This window comes from Mesoplodon mirus (assembly GCF_964341445.2).
Source record: "Mesoplodon mirus genome assembly, chromosome: X".
Classification (NCBI taxonomy): Eukaryota; Metazoa; Chordata; class Mammalia; order Artiodactyla; family Ziphiidae; genus Mesoplodon; species Mesoplodon mirus.
The window spans coordinates 19,932,124-19,956,287 of NC_138981.1; the positions used below are offsets into that span (position 1 = coordinate 19,932,124).

The window sequence follows — 24,164 nt, forward strand, 5'->3', positions numbered from 1 at the left end:
AAGTGCCCAGTATGTGCTAGATATTTATTTTCACTGTTGTCATTATTACATAGAGACTTTAATGTTGCTGAGAAAATAGATCTTGAGTGTTTTTACCACAAAAAAAGGATAACTATCTGAGATGATAGATGTGTTAAATAGCTTGATTGTGGTAATCATTTCACAATATTTACATATAATATCAAATCATCATGTTAATATATGCAATTTTTATTTGTCAATTATACCCCAATAAAGCTAGGGAAAAAAACAAAGAACTGAAATATCTCAACAGGTAAATAATAATAATAATAATATGAGCCATTTAAAAGTCTTTGAAGAATAAGATGGAGTGAATAAACAGAAAGTTCAGAAAAAAAAACTTTAATGTGAAAGTAAAAGGGTGAAAAAGGATAGCATTAAATCACTTTAACTATTTGGTCTCATCTGCTCATGCTTCAAAGGCAAAGGTTCAAATTTTATGAGATCAGTTGCTTGGCAACTTTTCAGAATGGTAATATTTCCCATCAGCTTTCCCTTTTCACTGTTCATAGACTCCTTGCCCTTGCTGTTCCATCACAGCACATTTCTGTGCATAGAAACCTGCTAAAAGGTAGACACAGTTGGCTGAGTCCCTTTGTGGTTGTGAGTGGTCATATTTTATAAGAATAGGATAAAAACGTATTTTTTACAATAATATTATAGAATAGTATTGGTTTGAAGGAATTCAGACCTTTTCTGATGTATTGAAAATCCAGGGCCTCGCAAAAAGCACATGAACGAATGCAAGGTTGGTATTTTACAAGTGCTCCTCAGAAATGTTATTTGTACACACTGTGCATTGAGGAAAATTAATTTCTGTAATATTATACCTGAACATTTTCCACCAGAGCAGTTGGGACAAGAGAAAACCAAATACCATGTCCCTTTTATCCACATGAATAGCAAATGGCTTGAAGTGATTTAACAGTAGCATGGTGAAGGACTTATGGGCAGTGATACTGTGAACTGAGTTTTATCAGTGTGAGGTAGGGATATGGTCTGAAGGTTCCAGGGTCTCTCATACTTCAAAATCACCTTTCTCTGTCTTACAACTTCATTCTATCTTTTGGGCAGTTAAATTATAATTAATAGCGTCATTTCAAACATTTCTTAAAGGTACACGTAATACATTTTTGCATTTCTTTATTTCCAAATAAAAGCTTGTTCCCTTTCCTGTGATTTTTGAATATAAATTATCTTCCTTATCAAATAAAAGTTCAGCTGTCATTCATCAGCTATGCTAGAGAGAAAAGAAAATGGGATTCTAACCACAAGAAATTTCTGTGCTCAAGTAAAACACACTACTTCCAAAGCAGAACTAAACATAGAAATAGAAATTAGTGAATCAAAAATTCAGAAATATGAGACATGTACTATACTCACAGGAATTCTTATTCCTTTGGACTTATTTAATACACTTCATAAAGACTGCATGTTAGCTTCACAAAATAATTTTGAATATCAAGTTGATGGTGATAAGGGACCATGTAACTGATGGAAAAGTAGTTCAGCAATATTTTGGCATAGAAATAGAAAATAGTCTGTTCCTAATGTAAAAATTAGAGTAATCACCTAGGGAAGGCACTCTTCTTTAATTTGTATTATTTTACTGATAGAAATAGAGCATGAGTTTTGAGGTCAGATAGACCTGAATTTGGTGCCAAGCCTCGGCCTTTAATAACTGATTGACCTTGTAATTGAGCCTTAGCCTCACTGTGTTTTTGTTTCCTTATCTGTAAAATGGGATAGCAATACTACTTTTAGTGTTTTAATGAGCATTAAATGAGATACTATATCTCAAGTACTTAGCACTGGTCTTGCCTCATAGAAAGTACTCAAGAAATGGTGCCTAGGGACTTCCCTGGTGGTCCAGTGGTTAAGACTTCACCTTCCAATGCAGTGGGTATGGGTTTGATCCCTGGATCAGGGAGCTAAGATCCCATATGCCTCGCGGCCAAAAAACATAAAACAGAAGAAATATTGTAACAAATTCAATAAAGACTTAAAAAAAAAGAAACCATGCTTACAAGAAATGGTGCCTAAATGGCATAATAAATTACTGCTGCTCATAAATAAAAGTGTCTCAAAGATTCTGAAGTGCTGATGGATCAAATTAACACTTCCTCCTTTCCTGTGGAGGGACTTAATAAAGAACAAAAGGAATGGAAGTATTCCCTCGGTTTGGTCCCTCTACCTACCCAATAAATAACCAGCCATTTAAATCATACCAATTAAAAGAAATATAGAGTTTGCTTGTTTCTTTTGGTTTGGTTTTGAAAAGTAGAAGGAAGAGCATCAAATAGCTCGTAACACTAGAAACCTTCATGACCCAAGTCTTCTTTTAAATTCTGTTATTGAAATCACTACCTCATATGCTAGGCAGAAGGGCCTAGTTATAACCTCTCAGCATCAAAATTTTGAAAACAATTCAAACCCCACACCTTTTTAAAGTTTAAGATTAGTTGCTTTTAAAAAAGGATAGTGAAAATAATATGTGAAATAAGTTAAATAGTTGGAGACTTTCAAAGAAATGAAACCTGGCAAGATCAGATTGCCCTGAAAGAATTGAAGGTACTAGGTAATAGATAAAACAGTAAGCTTAAGGAAAAAAAAAAACAACTTTTAATAAAGTTCCAGAATATTAATATGTGAATAAAAAGGAAGGATTAGCAAACCAAATCAACAAAGCTGATGGAACTATTAGAGGAAAAGAAAAACTCTTCAAATGAATTAACACAAACATATTAGTGCTTCCCTTAAAGACAAAATGGGAAAGCCAAGAATAGAAACAGTCCAACTCAGAGATTCTCAACTGGGGTCAGTATTGCCCCCTAGGGGCATTTGGCAATTTCTGGGGACATTGATAGTTGTCATAAATGGGAGTGGAGGTGCTACTGGTATCTAGTGAATAGAGGCCCAAGATGGTACTAAACATCCTACAATGAATAGGACAGCCCCCAACAATAAAGAATGATCCAGTCCAAAACATCAAGAGTGCTGCTGTTGAGAAACCCTAGCTAAATTAAGAAGAATCAGTTGCAGACAAATTGAATACAGAAGCAGATGTATATGACTAGAAAATCAAAGAGCCCTTGTATGACATAGGGCCAATTGCCTTTTTTTTATTCAAAGAATCTGGGAACTTACTGCTCTGGAAAGATAGACCTGCATTTACTCAAACTTAGCATATTCTCTGAGCAGAAGTAGTATAAGGTTGTGAGTATCTGAGATGACCTACCCTGCTCTATAGTAGAAAACCTAATCATGGCATCCCCTGGAACAGGAGGGAACTCATTGTCCCTAGTTGAAATCGGAATGCATTTTTCCTCAATGGGAAAAAGATATAATAAATGGCAGCAAGGTGAAATTTAAATAGAGTGGTTACTGTGCTTTCAAATCACAATGTGGCTTAAGTAATCCACCATTTTCCTATGTATGTTCTTCAGATCACTAGTTCTGAAAGAGAATCTTTGTAAATGAAAGAGGTTATGTGGTTAAATAAGATTGGGAAGCTCTGCATATTTTATCCCCCTCTTGGAGATTAATAAATGCACATTAGCATACTAAAGGCTTTGAAAATCTTGTTGAATTGGGGTTAGCTTATTGTTTCCCACATGTATTTGTACATTGCATCTTTTTTGGTTTTGGTCACAAAATATTTATTAACCTCCCAATGGAACTAATGTTTGATGGAATATATTTTGGAAAGGCTGAAATAGAGTTGCAGCTCCTCTTAAAAACCAATATACCAATGATAAAATTTCTTTGTTTTAAGTTGCAAACAGCTGACCTAACAGATAAGCATTTGGAAAAGCCTCTGTTCTTAACTTGAAGTCTGCCCCAGCAGACAGCTTGTTGAATGTCATCTTCATTTTTATTGTGCAGAAAAGCCATTTTCTAGAGTAAATCTTATTTGTGATGAAAGTCCAAACTAAAGTAATAAATATTAACTGGAAAGATCAGTGCATGGCTCTTCATAGAATTACTGGTATCACTGCAAAACAATTTGCTAGAATCATGAAGGAAATAGAACCCTGGGGATAGAAAATGTCAAGTGTTATATCCAATCTTGTTAAAAGGGAGATGACTAAAAATTATACACTGATTATCTTAATGACTGGAGACATTAGAGGAAATAATTAAAACCAATATACAGGCATTTAAAAGTATGACAACCTAGCATCACTTTATAAATAACACATCATGTCAAACCGGTTTATTTTCCATCTTTGTTAAGGGATGGACAACAAATACAGTTACATCTACAGTTTATGTTCTAGCCCTGCATTAGTTCTTTACCTAGCCTTTAAGAACTTTTTGCAAGAGTTGCAAACTGGCTGGGAGTATACTTTTTTAAAAAGCAGTAATCATACATGTCAGTGAATTATTTTTGAAGAAAATGAATTGGATTTTTGTGTAATGCAATGGTCTTGAATTCATCACTGAGGCAATTTAACGCAGTGAAAAGAGTACTGAAATAGAAGTTCAAAGTCTACATTCACGGGCTGACTCCAAAACTAATTATCGGTGAAATCCTAAGAAATTAACTGTGGTGTGTGTGAAGTTTTTCATCTCTACCTTTCTTGCTAACTTCACTGACTCATATGATCCCAAAGAGAAAAATATGTGAAAGGAATTATAAAGTTATTATGTCATTTTGTTTATTTCAAATGAGGGTCTTCAGCTGACGGTCTTAATCATTGTCCTTTTCGCTTTTCATGAGAAGGGGTGACTGTCTTCTATATGTTGATAAGATTTTCAAGATACTGCTTTACTAAGATCTTTAAAAATAGTTTGCTTTACTTGTAGTTTTTAACTTGAACATGGGATGTTTTTAACCAAATACTATTTACCCCACATCATCTTTCTTTCCCACAATGGTATTGCTGAGCACAGCAGGGGGCAAAAGTATTTAGCAGAGCCCATTGTTTTTTTACCCACCAGAGCCTTCAAAAGAGAACCCAGAACTCTTTTGCCACTTAGTATTTAAACCATCTGAATCCTTCGCCATCTCTATGCACAGTGGCAACATTTCGACTAAAATAACCTTTCTGAACTCCAGTGTGTACAGCACATTTGCTCTCTTGGTAGAATGTAATTTGATTCAAAATGTAATTAGCCTTGGAATCAAGTGTTAAAAGTTCCCTATAATTTTTGATGCAGTTCAAAATTTTCTCCTTCAACAATTTTTATGTGACTCCCCATTTAAAGTCTAGATCACCTTTAGGAAGCGATAGGAAAATTCACAAACAAGATGTGGCTTATTCTTTGAAATGAGATTTTAATTGTTTTTGTTCTCCATTAATGCAACTGAAACGATTTCAAATTAATAATCATTAGGTTTGTATTTGATTTATATTATAAGGCATTAAATCCAGTACTTAAATAATCATCACATTGTGATGTTTACAAGCCACTTTTTCCCCAAGCTCTTTTATCCAGAAATGAAATTTTAAAAATATGGCCCTAGGGATCAAAGTGCCCATTTTTACTTATTTTACTAGATCCAGATATGTTGCCTTTATCCTTAAAAAATTACTGACTTTCCATTTAATTCAATTTTACTCCTCTTTAAATGTGTGATTCTCTACCTTAAATAATCTCGGGATGTTTTCCTAGAAATGCAGTCAACCATCTGAAAGCAATTTTTCTGTCTGGTATGTGGGGAGCTTGATGGGTGTATGTGGCATGCTTATAGCTTAACATTCCTTAATACACTCATTTTCATCAAAATACTGGCTAAAATATTCAGAACAGATGTGTATATGTGTGTATGTATATATTTTTTCTCCTTAGCCTCTAGAGAAAGCTTCTTTTGTGAGCATTAAAGGGTATATCAGACATAAAGAGAAATTTCTCTGCAGTCTTTTTTTTCAACTCTTTGACAACTGTAATTGAGAAGATTACTTCTCAGATGCTGTATATCACCCTGAAACTTAATGATTTTAGCATGTTGGGGGCAGAGTTTTTAAAAGGTAGGGAAGGGATACAATTGAAAAAGGCAGCAATTCAGTAGTATTTCAGCATACATCATGGGTAGCTTAATATGGGAATGTTTCTAGATAAGAAATCAGGAGGCAGGACTTCTGGTTCTGGCTTGATTACCAAACAGCTCTGTTAGGCTCAATTTGTTAGAATAATGAAAGTGGTTGGTCAGGTTCTTTAGAAGGAAGTGAGGGAGGGAAAGTGAAAAGGAGGGGAATGGAAAGTTGACAGGAAGGAAGGGGAAGGAAACTTTGAAAATAGAAACTAACGGTATAGCTTGGACCTTTTTAGTCCAATGTATAAGGAAGGTCCCCTGTTTACTTTCTTAACAAGTAATCAGTTAACAAATATTGAGCTGTTACTATGTTTAAGGCACTGTGCTAAGTGCTGGGAATACCACGGTAGACAGAGAAATTTTTGTCCCTTTGTGAAATTTACATTCTAGAATAGGGACAGAATTGAAGCAACTAATTTAATAAATACTTATTTGACTATAACTGGCATGCTATTTAAAAAAAACTACAAAAGAAAATAAAAACAAACATAGAGGAACCTGACCTAGAACAAGGTCAAGGAGAGTATCCCTGAGGAAATGACATTTTTGCTTAGCTCTGAAGGATGCATGTGAGTTTAGGAAGAGAAGAGGAGACAAAAACCAGAGAAAGACAGAATCCTTGGTGCCAGGTAAAGAAAGTGTTTCAAGAAGGGAATAATCCTCTGTGTCAAATGTTGCAGACAGATCAGAAAAGTCAAGGGTTCTGAGAATTGTCTATTGGATTTAGCAACATGGAAGCCCTAGTGACCCTGACAATAGTAGTTTTAGTGGAGTTCAGGGGGCAAGAGCTTAATTGGAGAAGGTTCAAGAGAGAGGAGGAAATTCCACATGTAAGTGAGATCATACAGTATTTGTCTTTTTGTGTCTGGCTTATTTCACTAAGCATAATGTCCTTCAGTTTCATCCATGTCATCACAGATGGCAAGATTTCCTTCTTTTTATGGCAGAGTAGTATTCCATTGTATACATATTCCACATTTTCTTTATTTATTCATCTACTGATGGACACTTATATTGTTTCCATATCTTAGCTATTGTGAACAATGTTACAGTGAACGTGAGAGTGCAGATATCTCTTAGAGAGACTGATTTCATTTCCTTTGGATATATACCCAGAAGTAGGGTTGCTGGATCCTATGGAAGTTCTATATTTAATTTTTTGAGGAACCACTGTAATATTTTCCATTGTATACTTGAATTTTGCTAAGAGAGTAGATCTTAAGTGTTCTCACCACACATACACGTGCACACACATGCAGATGGTAACTATATGAGGTGAAGGATGTGGTAACTTGATTGTGGTAATCATTTTGCAGTGTGTGTGTGTGTGTGTGTGTGTATAATCACATTGCAAACCTTAAAAAGTCATGCTGTACAGCCTTAATGTATAACATTTGAATTTGTCAATCATACCTCAGTAAAGCTAGGAAGAAAAAGAGGAGGAGAGAAATTGGAGACTGAGAATAGAAGTGAGACTTTAGGAGTTTTTCTCTAAAGGGGACCAAAGAATTAAAGTGGTAGCGGGGTGGCTGTTTATTGTCAAAGAAAGGTGTTTTTTTTTTAAGGTTGGAGAAATTACAGCATGTTTATATGCTAGTGGGAATCATTGGGTTGAAAGGGAAAAATTGATGCTATAGGAGAAAGTAAGTAGAATTTCTCAAGAGATGCCCTTGAGTAAGAAAGAGGGAGTAGAATCCAGTGAACAGTCCAGTAATTTGGGATCTCCCTAATGTCTAGCATCCTTTCATTCAAGCATTCAAAAGAAATTTAATGAATACTTGCTCTGGGTCAGAATCTTTGCCAGGAACTTCCATAACAAAGATATATAAGTTCCTGCCAAAAAGTAGAAAAACCCATAAACAGACAGATACAATACAGTATAATTAAGGATCATATATGCAAAAGGCACTAGGAAAGAGCTAAGGGAGCCCAAGAGAGTGAGCAATTAACTCTTCCAAAGAGCACTGTAGCATTTGTAGTAGCATTGAAAATGTTTTACTGTCTAAGGAAAAAGTTGGTTTATTTTCAAGCAATTCTGTACACTAGTATTAAAACATAGCAATTTCATATTAAAACAGTATTAGATCATTATAAGGCATTCCATCACATCAGTATTCTTTTTTTTCTCTTAGTAGATTACCAGTTTATTATAAAAGGCTATAACTCAGGAACAGCCAGATGGGAGAGATGTATAGGGCAAGGCATGGGGCAAGGGCTTGGAGCTTCCATGCCTTCCCTAGGTACGCCACTCTCCTAGCATCTCCACCTATTCACCAGCCTGGAAGCTCTCCAAACCCTGTCCTTTTTTGGTTTTTATGGAGGCTTCATTGCATAGGCACAATTGATTAAATAATTGGTCCTTGGTGATTAAACTCAATCTCCAGCCCCCTCCCATCTCTGGAGGTTGTTGCGGGGTGGGGGATAGGACTGAAAGTTCCAACCCACTAATCACATGGTTGGTTCTTCTGGCAGCCTGCCAATAATTGGAATATTAACCATTGTCTTTGCTTCCAACAGTGGATCCCTGTCCAACCCTATCTTGTTAATATCACTACTATCCTGAATTATCTATTTATTGTTTCTTTGCTTTTTTAGAATAGTTTTTATCAATTTATATATGTCCCTTATAATATGCTGTTTAGTTTGGCTTGTTCCTGGACTTTCTAAAACTCCTATCTGCTTTTTTTTTAGATTTAATATATCTTTATTTTATTTTTTAACCATTTTTAAATTGAAGTATAGTTAATGTACAACGTTGTGTTAGTTTCAGGTGTACAGCAAAGTGATTCAGTTGTGTGTATATATATATATATATATACACATATATATATACATATATATACATATATATGTATAGATTCTTTTTTGAATTCTTTTCCATTATAGATTATTACAAGATATTGAATTATAGTTCCCTGTGCTCAATATTCTTTAAATTATATTTAGGGTTCTGTTTGTGTTTAATTGCAGCTAAATATAGTTCATTATTTTTAAAAAGCTACTTGCCATTAATTTCAGAATAAAATTCAAACAAAATCCAAAAGTATTTATCTTTGACCTCTTGTACATTTATTAGACTACGATAAGAAATACAGTGCACAATTCCCGCCTCTATAGAGATCTCAGTTAGAATGCTCCAGATGTGCAACAGATATGAACAGCCAGGTAGCAGAATAATAATTTAACTCTGAGATACTAGCACAGATTGATCACAAGGTTTATGATGGCGTGTTAAGTGAACTCTATAATTAATAAATGTTTCATGCTTAGAGGAAGAAAAAATTTCTGTAAGAGGAAGGGGTCAGCAAAATTTTTAAATGGGCTTTTATCTTCATGTTTTTACTATATTCTTGACTTTTACTAATTTTCATTATGAATTAGTAAATAGTGTTATTACATAAAGAGATACCTTTCAATTTTCCAAATTATTTTTCAGAGATTTATTACTAATTTATGTACAATTAACATCAGAATGAGTCAGATGTGTTTAATTTAATAAGCCTTAAAAGGTCATACGAGCATAAAAATACTTTGCCTGTATTAATAATAGTGTACATTTGATTTAAATCTAGCAATAATGCATGTAGAACTCTTTTTCTTAGCATCACTATAGCATCAAACCATAAAGATTTTTTTCTATTTGAACTTTGCTGTTATGAAATTAAAACACTGCTATAAATACACAGTGGCAAACATTTCCAAGCTGCAATCAAAGATCTGTATACTTAGAATAAGAAATAATTTAAGCCATTGTCTATTTTTTACTTTGCCAAAGACTGTTGTTTATATAAGAATGCTACCTTGTTATTACTTTAACTGTTTTACTAAATCTATTTCAATACTTTAGCACAATAAAACATTTATAAAAGCGTTGTTTATAAGTAACATTATTTGTTATAACTAAACAAATCATACACTTTACTTTTAAAAATACATATTTTGATTTACATTGCTAAAATTCATAGCTTTATAACTAGTAAAAGCAAAAGCTTGATGTCCTATAAAAGTAAATTTTAATTAAGACTTTTTAATCTCAGTTTTTTGTCTGGTTCAATATATCTTCCTCAATTTTGTATCGGTAATATACAGTATACTTCTGTTTAAAAAAAATCACTCCATAAACGGTCAGTGTTTAAACCTTCTGCAAATTTTTTTCCTATGGTGAATGATATAACCAGACATATAGCAAAGGCTTAATTACATTCTTTCATGGCTTAGTTCCATGGAAATCTCAGAGAATATGATGTAAAATACAACGAATACAATTATATATTTTGTATTCTATGTGAGAAGTTTCTTCTTGTTTTTGTGCACATATATCTGACTCCAAACAACCAAACAATTCTTCAAAAACTATCAGACTGTTTTCTTTCTTAGCGAGAGAAAGTTAAAACAATGTTTATTTGTTGGATTTTTCACTTTTCAAAAGATTTTCTTGGTGACATGTAGAAACAGTGTTAGAGCTGTTAACTATTTCAGTTTTAGTGCCCATGCTGAAATGGAGTTTATCCTTAAAACCAGATTCTAAAGAAATGAGTTGTAAGAACTTTGAAAATATAGCACTCATAACATTGAAAAGCTGGAGGACTGATTTTGGAAAGCAGTTGAATAGACATGACAAAATGAGACCTTTCCTAAAACCTTTATGCCACCCTGGATGGGCAGAATATATTGACGTGCATCAGCTTACCCAAATTCCCTCTGTAAAATTGCAGAAATCTACCCCATGAAAATTTGGAAACTGAGATGATCATTTATAAAGTCGTTTGCACACCTTGAAAGGAAGCCATTAAATAAATACTTCGTTGGGGGGCTCATTAATAATTTTATCATGTCTAGTTCATCCTCAGACTTTCAAAGAGCTTAGGAAAATATACTAAGTAAGCTGTATCAGCATACATAATAAAATGCCATAAGATTGGCACATTTTCCTTAAGAGCATAATGAGAAAGAAGTATCTTGATGGATTTTTTTAACTCCATGGAGTGTTCATAGCAATTTGATTGTGAAATGTATCTGGGCAAGGAGGGAAGTGAAGAGGACATACAGTGACCAGGAGGTGTTGAAAGGTGGGAAGATTGGTAGATTAAAGGAGGAAGAATTGTTGGAGTGCTGTAGGGGACGTGCTAAAAATACAGAAGGTGATAGGAAGTTGGGGTACTGGGAAGAATTACAGCCTTTGCAGGTGACAAGATTAAGCATATGACCACAAGAATGGGTGGGGGAGAGAACCTCAAGAAACTGAGAGGCCAAAATATTGGAGGGTGAATATTAAAGTCACCAAAAATTACAACAGAAGTAGTGTTTGAGTGCCTGGGTTTGAACCCTGGTACTACACACTTACCAACTGTGTGTCCTTGGGTAAATTACATAACCTGTCCCAGGCTCTTCATCTGGTAGAATGAGGGTAATAGTATATTTCTCATAATTTTGATAATTAAACAATTTAATACTTATAAAAACCCTTAGACAATATGTGGCATATGGTAAGATATGTACATGTTAGTACTATTATCATGATCATCATAATCATCATTATTATTATGACCCAGTCCCACATGAGTCTTTAATTTTCATTCATTCAGAATTTATTAACCTTCACAAAGGCCAACTATAATGTTGGTTAGTAAATTTATATGCCAGACATTGTGCTAGGTATCCTTTTTAAACTTTGGTATGATTTTCTTTTGGCTGTTTTGTGCTTCAAGAATTTCAAGTTGATCAGAAATAATACACTGCAGCCTCACCGAAAAGCTATCCTTAAAGTCTATGCCATGAGTTCTGCTTGCTAAAGTAAAATTAAAATGCTTTTTAGTAAGAACACAGACCCAGAGGGAAATGGGACAGGCCAAAACAGTGATTACTTGGAACTAGAAACTAGAGTTCACAATAGCAAGAGATGCTTGGGGCAGACCCAGCTTTAGGCCATAAAAGAGAGTATAGCCATATTGCTGAAGAATGGTGGTATCCAAAAAGCAGATAGGAGTTAGGAGGCAGTGAAGATGGGAAGTTAGTATTGTGGTGTTCCAACATGAAATGATGGGTTAATGTTCTGGCAGGCAGGTTAAACACAAGGAGCTACTATCTTGGAGATTGGCTATCAAGATAAAGACACTTGGGCATTGGGGAATAAGACAGATCCAGTTATTGAAAATGAAGTCACTAAAATGATGATTCTCTTTGTAAAGGGCCACATTCTTAAGGCCTAGGGCTCCTAAGAGAGCAAACCTAGGCTGTTCTTTATTATTTATAAAAAGTGCCTGAAGTTTGCATTATCACCTGGCCAATTGCCACAGGCAGTTTCACCTTCTGGCTCAAAACACACATATTTTTCACCTTCACAAATGCCAACCATAATGTTGCATATGAGTGAGTGTGTTTTGCAGACTGTAGCTAAAAGTCCGTTTAAGTTTGAGCGGACGTGGGGAAGAAAAACAATGTGATGTGAATTTTGTTCTCTGTGTTTAGGCAAGCTACGACCTATATCTATGCCAGTGGAATATAATTGGGTGGGGGACTATGAAGATCCAAATAAGATGAAGAGAGATAGTAGAAGAGGTAAGTGTTCTAGAATTTCAGTGTAGGCTGGGTTGTTGAAACAAAAAGCAAATTTAAATGTTTTTTAAATAGGATGTTGTGGCTTCAGTGGAAAACTATTCATTCTCTCATTGACTTTATGATACACCCAAACCAACTCAGACTAACCTTTAACTATCTTGATCTGTTATTAAGTAGATATCTTCTCTGAATGCCTCCTAAGGGATTCAGGGTAGATAAGTACAATGTAAAAAATTAATATCTGAGTGTTATTTGAAAGTTAATACTTGGAAAACAAGGTCAGAAGTGTGAAACTGCATAAAAGAATTAAGTTCAACAAATAGAAAGAGTTTGTGATCAGTCCCCATTGGTCCGCAATGCCAACCTCACTACTTTTGTATTAATATAACGTTAAATTGAGCTTTGAAGCACATGGGTGAAAACTAATAGAAACTGGGCCAGTGACTCTACTGAAAACCATATAGAAATGGAAAAAAAAACTGCTTTGCTTTTTTTTCTCTTCTGTTTGCTGTTCAGGGTTATCTTCTTACTTGGGGGTGGGCTACACTTGAAGTATCTACCAAAAGTAAGTTTTTATGTTCACTTATCCTGCCATTGAGGTGAGCAGTAAAGAGAGCAACTGGAAGTTTTGCTACTAAATGGGATTCAACCAAGTGTGGCTATGGTGGGCCCAGTGGGTCATGCTGCTACTTCCATTTTCTGAAATGAGATCCCTAAGGTTATAGAGGAAAATTAAAATCATTCAAAACAAAGCAAAAAACTTTTCATAGAACCTAAAGTCACTAAGCTTCCTTCATAACATGTTTAACCCACTTGCCTGTTATTTCTAGCCAGTGTGCAGAATTTATTTCATTAATACACAGATCCACAGACTACACAGGGATAAGCAAGCATGACTATCTGCTTCATTAGACTTCTTAACACTTGTTTCATGCAGCGAGAATTTCTGGCAGTGTTGGTAAATATAGGAACATTGACAGATTCCTTTACATCTATATATTCATTCCGTCTTCCAAACTTCAGTTTCTAACCTCATTTGTTTTATAGAATTAATCAAGAAAAATATTAAAAGGGAAACACTTATATGCCTTCTCTGAGTCACTCTTTTGGGAGTTGATATGATAGTGACATCTTGGGGGAAAAAGGCCTTATGAAGCACCATACTAAGTTCTGGCTATCAATTTAAGCATAGGTTTTATGAACTAAGTTTCCTCACTATTGGTCCATAGTGTGGGTTTTAACTTCTCCAGGGATGCTCCCTAGCCTGCCATAGGTCAGTGTTTGTCATCAAATTTTTGCAGAATCTCCCTGGGGGAGATTGTTAAAAATTTTATGAGCTGCACACCCAGAACTTCTGATTCAAGTTCCGCAGGTGATTCTGATATAGTTTGTTCAGACCTAAAACTTGGAGAAATAATCTATAGGCTATCTATTTCCTGTTTCCCTATGATCCCAAATAATTAAGATCCTCTATATTTTCACTACAAAGGTATTTCATAAGTGAGGTCAAGTTACATTTCTGAAACAAAATCTCATAGTACAATTAAGGAAGAATAGGAACTTTGGAAGATTTGCATATTTACATTGCTGTATTTATCTTCTTTTATATAGAAAACTCTCTACTCCGATATATGAGCAATGAAAAAATTGCTCAAGAAGAATACATGTTTCAGAGAAACAGCAAAAAAGACACAGGGAAGAAGTCTAAAAAGAAGGGTGATAAGAGTAGTAGCCCGACTCACTATTCATTGCTACCTAGTTTGCAAATGGATGCACTGAGACAAGATATCATGGGCACACCTGTGCCGGAGGCCACACTATACCATGTAAGTAAAATTTCAAAGACTCTATGATAATACTTGCATTGGCAGACGGGCAAATGACTCTTTCTGGTAAATTCCAGATTATTTATCTTTATCCTCTTGTCAGATTTTCACAAAAGATCCTAAATTTAGATGTTATGCCCTGAAAAAAATGTTTAAAAAAATTGATGGCTTATTGATTTGCTCTTCAGTTCATGTGTTCAATGAGTTCATGTGTTGTAGCAGGTTATATTTTTAATGAAATAACTTAATATGCGCAGAATTTATGGAGACTAATAATTAATTAGCTGATTACTCATTAGTGTGATAATACACAGTAAATGAATAGCTGTAAAGTTCAACATTAAAGATAAGATTTTTAATATATTTATGATTTCATTTAAAAATGAACATCTACTATGCACTAGACTTGGAGCATGGTTCTCGAGGTAAAAATGAGAAGACATAGCACACCGTAATATGGAAAGAAAGACACACCAAGAGTCCCAATACAGTTTGTAATGGGTGGGTGCAAGAAGTGTAGGAGAAGAACAGCCTTTGCCTTCTTGGGAAGTGAGAAGAGGCTCAGAATGGGGAGCATTTGGGTGAAGGGTGAAAAGCAGTATTTTTGTGGGAAGGCGTATGAAGGTGTGCCACAAATGTGTGCGAATATGGCATGTTCCAGGGACTTCATGTGGCTCAGAATTACTGGTTCATTAAAAGTTGAAGGAAGGCATGTGAGAAGGGGCAGTAGATGCCCCCCTAGAGAGGTAGGTGGGGCTTAGATCAGGAATTTTATGATAAAGGCTCTTTCCTGTAGTAATAAAGAGCTACTGAAGAATTTTGACCTGGGGACTTGCATGATGAGATTGGCCTATAGGATCTCTCTGGTACAGAGCATCAATCAAGAGATGTGAGGCCAAAGGCAGGGCCATTAAGGCCAGGTGGATGATGAGAAACTAGGACAATGGCAGTGTGGAGGCTGAGAATCTTGTTAGCCAAAACATTCAAATCACAAAGTCAACCCATTTTATGACATTTTGGTTAAAAGGGAGTTTGTTGTGCTTCTTATTAGAAGCCCTTGAAAAACATGGACTACAGGTTTTTGAGTTGAACAACTGTGCTTAGTGTACACAGCATCAAAAAAGTTTAATCTGTCACTGCTGTGGAAGACAGACCATCTAGATATACAAGATGTGAAAGATTTAACAACTCATAGTTGACTTGCTTTCCTGAGTATATCTTTTAAATCATCTAATTACTTATTCGCTAGGTCTCTCATAAAACGAAAATGAAGAAAAATGTTTTCATATTTGGGTTGACATAGGAGTGCAGTTAGCACTCTTGGGTGCTCGTTCTCTGTCCTCTCCTGTCCCCAGTTACATACCACCAGCCTCTTCTTCTCCAAGAGAATAATGCCCATATCAAAACCTGCTACTTTGAATAAGTGACAAATCAGGTTATTGTTTTTTCCATAGACATTTGCAGTCATTCTGAAATCAATACTCATAGCTGTATGGCGGGGGCCACTTTTGCTATCACTAGTCAGAAATGCTATCTTCACACTGAGAAGCTGGTGTTCTAGTCAGAAGTAATAGCCTGAACAAAGATCTAAACATAAGAGACAGCTGGCCTATTCAAGAGGGAAGTTGGTAGTGAGAGATGAAGCTAGAGAGGGAAGAAGAGGCCACTTCACCCAGAGCGTGTAAACTATTAAAGTGTTTGGATTTGTCATAAGAGGAGCGGTAAGCCATTGAAGGCTCATTTAAGCACTCAGCCTGTGCCATCCTGTCGTGCACGTCCAGACAGGAATATACTGTGTGAGGAAGGAAAATAGCTGAGTCTTGTGGATTCTGAGTAATTAAATTATGGAAGATAGTAAAAGGTAAAACTGCTAATCAGGAATATTGTGAGTATAGTCTAGTATTGTCTATAAATTGTTACCACCTTTCTGAAAGGCATTATTTAGTTGTGTGCAAAGAACCTGGTCTAGTAACTTCACTTCTAGAAGTTTATTCCAAGAAAGAAAGCAGAGCCTACTTTTGCCTCCTGTTTTTATTCTATATCCTGAGTCTGTAACAGGGTATTTCCCAGATAGATGATATTTATCCCAACTAATTTTTAACAGAGAGACAGCACAGGGTAAGGAATATTGTTAATCATGGAGGAGGTCCTCCCATGTAACACTAACCCACTAATTTCAGAGTGAAAAGCTGGACATTTTCTAACTATTCTCTGGTTTAAAAGAAGCTAAATAATTGTTAGCCCCAAAGTGTATGTTCAATGTCTATAACCAGTGTTCAAAAAGAAAGAACATTCATGGTTGAGTTTTTTATTAGACTCTTAAGTTCCTTAGAGGACTTTACTTGCATTTATTTAGTACTTTTACAGTTATCAAGGGAGTTTCCACATTTGTTACGTCTTTTAAACCTCACAACAACCGTGTTTGCAAATGACAAAACTCAAAACTCAAAAAAGTTAAGTGAGTTACCCAAAGCTGTGTTGCAAAAAAGTGTTAAGAGTAAGGACTAGAACCCAAACCACCTACTGCAGGGATCTTTCCACACTCTGCCGTGGTCCTCCATGCATGGTAGGCATTGCATACACAAATGAATTTGTGCTTTAATAACTAAATGAGTGAATTTTGAAAAAGTTTCACTTGAGGAAACGTGTGCGCTCATATGTTGATTTTAATAACATCTCTGGTAGCTGGATTGATTTCTACCCAGGTTTCTCTTTTGCTCTATATTACTATTTTTTTATTAAGTTCAGAAAAACATACAGAGCTACTGCTGTTATAAAACACAAGTAGTTATTCAGCATGATATATTACTGAGACTACAGGGTACTATAGTTAAAATTGCCTGGACCTGGGAGGCAAAATAAAATATATTTAAATGATTGCTTTTTATATTTCACAGGAATTTTAGTTTTATTTTTTAATCTGTATATATGTACTTATTTAAAATAAAAGGATGTTTACTTATGTTAATTTTTTTAAAAACATAAGATCAGTATCAATATGTAATCCAATCACCTTCATGATGAACCATTAATCTTCATTCTTACCAATTATTCCTTTGGATAGCACAACTATTTTTAATGAAGTAGGACTTAAGTGGAAGAGGATTATAAAGATGGAATAATGAGTTTCGTAAGGCTGCTATCTCTGCTATAATACTAGTTCCATGTGGTCTGGGTTGAAATTTAGAGAAAATTTAGTTGAATTCAATAGCAGGATCATATCAGCATTAAATACCCTTAAATAATTTACTAAAGGTGTGTGTGTGTGTGTGTGCAGGGAGTTCCTTTTTAAGCTCCTAGATTATAATTCCCGTTAGTCTATTCTGGAAAGCAGCCTAATAAAAATACACAAAGCCAGGCAAATACAGTTTGACTTCAGCATGACTCATTCCTCTTAGCAATTGTAGCAGAAATGTTTATATAATAATAAAGAAGATTTAGAAGTTTATGGTATTGTAAAATACATTATTTTATTTTTTATTAATTCCATATATTTGTTATTCCAATTTATGTATTTTTCTTAAACTTATTTGAAAAGAAATCATTCACTATGCTCTAACTACCCTAATTATCACCAGTCTTTGCCACCTCTTTCCTTTTTGACATGTCCCTCCCTCTACTGAGAATGCTTCTACCCCATCTTTCCCCCTGGCTGACTCCTATCTAAACCTGAATTTGCAGAGAGACTTTCCCTGACCACTACACCCTAAACTAAATCAGTTTCTCCTATTATAGTCTCTTAGCACCCTGTATATTTTCTTTGAAAACTTTCTTATGATTCATAATTACATATTTATTTGTGTGATTATCTGCTTAGTATCTTTCTTCACTATATATGGTAGGGAGGGCATGTCTGTGTCCATGACAGGAAAGGATAGTTTCTCCATTTTGTTCAGCACTATATTTTAGTACCTAGGCTAGGTCTAGTACCTTACAAGTGCTCAATAAAAATGTGATGAATAAATGAATGAATGAGTGAGTGAATGTGACAGGAACTTCAATCCCTTTCTCAGTATCTCTCAGCTGATGTCCTCAGCCTGCAAAAACAAGAGCCACCTCCATGACCAGCCCTGCCCAGCACAAGCTGACCTTCAGTTGGGGTGTGTTCATAGTGGGAACCACCAGGAACCTATTACCATAGGCTCAGTGTCCCATGTGCCTGGGGAGAGGCATAGGGCTCTGAATGTCTTCTATCATGTTTGTCTAGTCCACATGACGAAATTCTACTTTGTTTTATCGATTAGGTTTCCATTTCACTCCAAAGATGGGAACTCTGCCCTTACTGGCGCCTCCTCCAACGAGGGTTTGGCTGGTTTACTGATAAAGACGACAGACCATGTGGAGCCTAACTCTGACCACCCACCCATTTAAGAGAGTATTGGAAACACCTAGTAATTTACACTCACCATGTTGGGCTCCCTATCAAAGCAGGTCCCAGTTTGTACCTTTAATCAGGGTGATTTACAAGACTTCTCTGCTCCACAGGTGCCACCAGGGCAACAGGATTAGCTCCCCCTCAGCCTGGCCTCATCTCCTCCACTCCAGCTAGTTCTTGCTCTCTTCCTATCACTGCCCTCTCATTATGGAGGTCGCAGTATGCCTGTCAGCCAAGCCTGTGATGGTATTTTTCAAAAGAGTATAACTTTATTTTACCTACTCACTGATTCTCTGTCTGAAAATGGAGTTGTTAGCTGCCAAAACCCTCGTCTGACCTGAGAGCACATGAAGCAAAGGCAGACAGCAGTGTCTGGTGTGTGTGTGTGTGTGTGTGTGAAATCCAAATGTAGTGATGAAAGCCTTTAGATAAGGGATGATTAGAATCAAGACTTTTTTTTTTTGCTTAATATGATATACCTATGACACCTTGCTCTCACATTAAAGCTGCTGAACTAAATCCATAAACAAAATAATAACTTATTTTAAATCTACATGCTGAGAAGCCAGAAAAGTAAAATTTGATAATGGATCTAGGCAACATGCAGGTACACTTTCATAAACTGAATAATGTGATTTTAGGTGGCTTATTTAAAACAGATTTTGAGTAGGTGTTAAAAAATCTGGATGATTTGTTTTATAACATTCCAACATGTGCGTGGCTTGTCTTAGTTATTTAGGATATAACTGCAAACACAGTTACTATTTCACTTCTGATAAGTACTCTTAGCCATTTCCATCAAATTGTGAAAGGATTTTTGGTGGAGCTTCTGGAGGAAGGAGGTGGAGAGCTGTTAAAAGACATCTTATTTTTAAAAATTTAACAAGTAAATAAACATTATGAAACGGACACTATTCTAAGTAATTTGCAAATTTTAACTCACTTAATCCTCGTAAAACTCCTATGAGGAAAGGTGCTGGTATTATCCCCATTTTACAGATTAGGAAGCTGAGGCACTAGCAATAAGTAGTTAAGTGGTGGAGCTGGGATTTGAACATTGGCAGAGTTTCTCTCTCATACACCAGATGGGCAAGACTACCCTCAACAGTAAAGTTGTTCAATTCTATGCTGTTATTTCATGTAAATGGAATATTTCTTGATTTAATATTTACTCCCATTACCATCTTACCCCACTTACTCATGTTTAGACTTTTTCTCTGCCTACACACAATAATGAGAAAGGGAAAATACTTTTCTTTGTGAAATATTTAAATCTCAAAGTCTTTTGTTTGTTTATTTAAAAAATTAAATATGTAGAAGTATTTATCATTTATCCGAAGTGTTTCAAATTGCCCCTCAAAAAATAACATAATTTAGCAGAAACTCAACAGCAATTCTAGTAGTGCCAACTATCTTTAAGGCCCAATAAGTGCTGTGGAATATATATAAATAATAATAATATTGCCACTGCTACTACTAATAATAGCTAACATTTACCTATTGCTTACTAAGTTCCTATGCTAAGAACTTACATACGTTATCTCATTGAACCTTCAAATTGACCTACTGAGGTTGCTACTATTATTATATCTATTTTGAAGAACTGAAACACAGAGTTTACCTTGCTCATGGTCACACAGCCAGAAAGTAGCAGACTTGAAATATGAGTACAAGCAGTCTGACTCCAAAACTCACATTTTTAGATGAATAAAGCCATGTCTACTCATAAGGATTTTACCATCTATTAGAGAAGCCAGAGCTATTATTATCACAAAGATGAAAAATATGCTATATTGTCAGCCTATAAACATTTATAATTAAATTTATCTACAGTTATAAAGATTGGTTTGTCTAATATAGGCCTGTCTTAGCTGCATTGTTTCAGGATCAATGTAGCTAAAATAAGAGGGCAGTTAGTTTCAGTGGCTAGATAACCATCTCTGAGCTAACAATTGTTTATAATAACCACTTTCTCCACGCTTTGACTTTAGTCACCTAGATGACAGCCATGGTACGGTGTGGCATGATGTTTCTCCTCACCGGGGTGCATGCAGATATCCATTCTAAATATTATTGTATTCATATCATATGTATTCTCTGGTTCCTGTGGGTGACTTCACTATTTCTAGAGTGTTGATGCCAAATTCATAGTAGCACTGGCAAAGCCTACATGGGAACAGCCTGGACTGTGACAAGTGTTTCCCATTGGAGCACTTCACTAGAGTGGTGATTCTCAAACTATTGGGCTGTCCTTAGGAAACGGCTCCTGGTGACTGAGGCTTTATGCAGAAATGGCAGTCCTTCCTTTGATTCTTATGGGCAAATAACACATAATTTCACAGACTTTAATTTTCACTTGTGACTAGATACTGCTTATTAGTAACCTACTAAATGATTTTAAAAGGTTATAAGTTGAATAATCATAAAATAATGCATTAGTAGAGTTTACTGAATATTCTAATTCACTATTTTTCCAAGATGCCTAGTATCCATGCAACCAACAGTACAGTTGTGCTCTTATTGCACAAGCCCAAGTGTAGATGGTTCTGGTTCCCACAGTTTTCAGGAGGAATGCTATATTGGTACATCATCAGGATTTTTTTAAGTTACCTATAGTTTTCAGTTGCTTTTTTTAATTATAAATTATCATTAGACTATTGACTTTAGGTTGCTTGCTTTACCTTCTAGCATGTTGTAATTCACATTACCCAGATTTTCTAAAAATGGTACTATGAATTATCCATACCCTACAGTACTTACAGTCATATTTTATTGGTATCACCTAGTTAATTTTCCATTGGAAAGTAGGGACAAATGGACCACAGGGCCTACTGACCTAAGAGGGTCACAATCAAAACTTGTTGAGACCCACTGCCTTAAATACAGTTATGTGGTTTTAAAAAGTAGAAGGAATGAAATCTTGGCTTTTCTTGTCTATAAATATGAAACAGTTTTATAGAATGCAAGTCCATGAAGAAGTCTAGGAGGAAAATTCACTTGTGTTTCCTGACCCATTTATGCTAATAGTTATTTTAGTGAAAACCATTAAAAAAAATCATGCTCCTCCTCCACTGCAACAGGTGTAAAAAGCATCTATTCACTAAGAAGGCATAAAAATGTTAAATTTTTTATGCATCTTAAATCTTATATGCATCTTAAATGTATATGCATTAAGAGATTCAAAATACTAGAAGCAAAGTCCAACAGAACTGAAAAGAGAAACTGACAAATCTATAATTATAGTTGAAGTCTTGAACACCCCTCTCAGTAATTCATAGAGCCACTAAACAAAAACTCAGCAAGGGTATAGAGTGCTGAACGACTACCCACCAACGGTATCTGACTCCCCAAAACATCAGAATACACATTGTTTTCAAGTGTGCATGGGACAGTCATCAGGATAGACCATATCTTAGGTCATAAGATAAACCTTAATTTTAAAAGAACTGAAATCATACAAAATATGTTATCTAACCATAATGGAATCAAACTAGAGATCAATAACAATTAAAAAGTAAGTCTCCAACCTCTTGGAAATTAAAGAACGCATTTTAAAATAATCCATAGATAAAAGAGGAAATCTCAAGGAAAATTGACCTGAATGAAGATGAAAACACAACATATGCTTAGGGGAAAATTTATAGCACTAAATACTTATCTCAGGAAAGGAGAGGGACTTCCCTGTTGGTCTAATGGTTAGGACTCAGCGTTTTCACTGCCAGGGCCCGGGTTCAATCCCTGGTCAGGGAACTAAGATCCCGCAGGCTATGTGGCATGGCCAAAAAAATAAATAAAAGAAAAGGAGAAAGTTGTCACCTCAAGAAATTAGAAAAAGAACAAGAAATAAGCAAGCATAAGGAAGATAATAGAGAGAAGAAATGAAATTTGAAAACAGAAAACATAGTAGAGAAAACCAAAAGCTGTAAATTTTTTTGAAAAATCAAAAAAGAAATTGATAAATGTCTAACAAGACTGACAAAGGGAAAAAGAGAAGACTAAAGGTACCAGTATAAGGAATGAAAGAGGGGTTATCACTACAAACCTCATAGACATTTAAAGAATAATAAGGAAACACTATGAACGACTCTCTGCACTTAACTTTAACAGTTTAGGTGAAATGGACCAATTCCTCAAAACCCACTAGCTACATAACTCTCCCAAGATGGAGTAGATGACCTGAATAGTCCTATAACTATTAAAGGAAATTAATTAATCATTAAAAGACTTCCAAAAAATCAGTACAGAAATACTGAAAAAAGGACCAAACATATTGCACTTTTATATTGCTTAAGTGCAAGAGTAATCCATTTGACTTTTATTGTTATGTTCTGTGGTGCCTTTAAAGTGTTGGCAGCATGTAAAATGTTTGATGTATAGGGCTTGTGACTTAATGGAATTCCTAGGAGACTGATTAAAATTCATAAATTTTATTAATTGTGAAAATATTGCTTAAATGTTTGAAAAAGTTGTTTCATAAATTTTTTTAAGTTTAATAAATTAAGCATTATACAATCAAACAAAAAGATTCACTAATACGCCCTCACTCTTGAGAGGGGTTTCTGCTTACACTGTCTAAAGCAGATTATGTAAAGCCGGTCCTTTTCAGTTTCATTTTTGAGCCAAAGGGGGCCTCATTCTGCTAGTTCCTGGTTAGATAATGGCTGCCAGGAAGGAAAACACAAAATCTGGCTTAATTAATGAGGCATCATGCAAAACAGAACACAGAAGAATTGAATTTGGAATTTATTAAGTTGAAATTTATTAAATTCAAATCTTATTACAAATTCCTTGTTGCCTTCTAAAAAAATAAAATAAAACCTAAATTCTGATGAGAGGCCCTTGATCAGAGGGGTTAAAGAAACCCCATTCTCTTTCATGTTGTAGGCCTGTCTCTCCCAGTTTTATAACCTCAGAAAATTTCCTCAAGTTTTGTTGGCAGTAGACCTTTTTTGCTCCCATAATCACTTCTACCCATATTACCTCACCACCATAACTCACTTCATCAAGCATCTCAGGTTTAATGAAACTCCAGGTAAAATTATTTTACCCCTAGAGCTGTTTAAAACCTCTTCTGATTGAAGGGCCATAACCTATATCAAATTATCTTCTTCACTCAACTCCTAAAATACATTACTTCCTGGATGGTTTCAGCACCATCCAGTTCTACAAAACTATAGGCCTAATGATTTGCTGTATATACCCAAATCTCATCCAAAGATTCCTCATAGTACACTACATGTCTGAGTCTCTTGGCCCAGATCTCATGTGAGAATGAAGTTTAAGGCACAATTATTGACTACTGTTACATTCTAGTTTCTTGAAGATAACTTCCAAGAACAATGTT

At 35.2% G+C, this 24,164-nt stretch overlaps 1 protein-coding gene across 5 annotated transcripts in view; it reads left to right on the plus strand.

The window, feature by feature from the left end:
* Positions 1-24,164, plus strand: part of CNKSR2 (connector enhancer of kinase suppressor of Ras 2) — a 255,004-nt gene that overhangs the window by 157,862 nt on the left and 72,978 nt on the right. For 3 of the 5 annotated variants that reach the window (XM_082610757.1, XM_082610756.1, XM_082610759.1), the window contains 2 exons: positions 12,530-12,619; positions 14,231-14,445. In XM_082610757.1, coding sequence (XP_082466883.1) covers positions 12,530-12,619; positions 14,231-14,445 — 305 coding nt within the window. The remainder of the gene's footprint in view (positions 1-12,529; positions 12,620-14,230; positions 14,446-24,164) is intronic. The other 2 variants (XM_082610758.1, XM_082610760.1) reach the window with 1 other exon arrangement.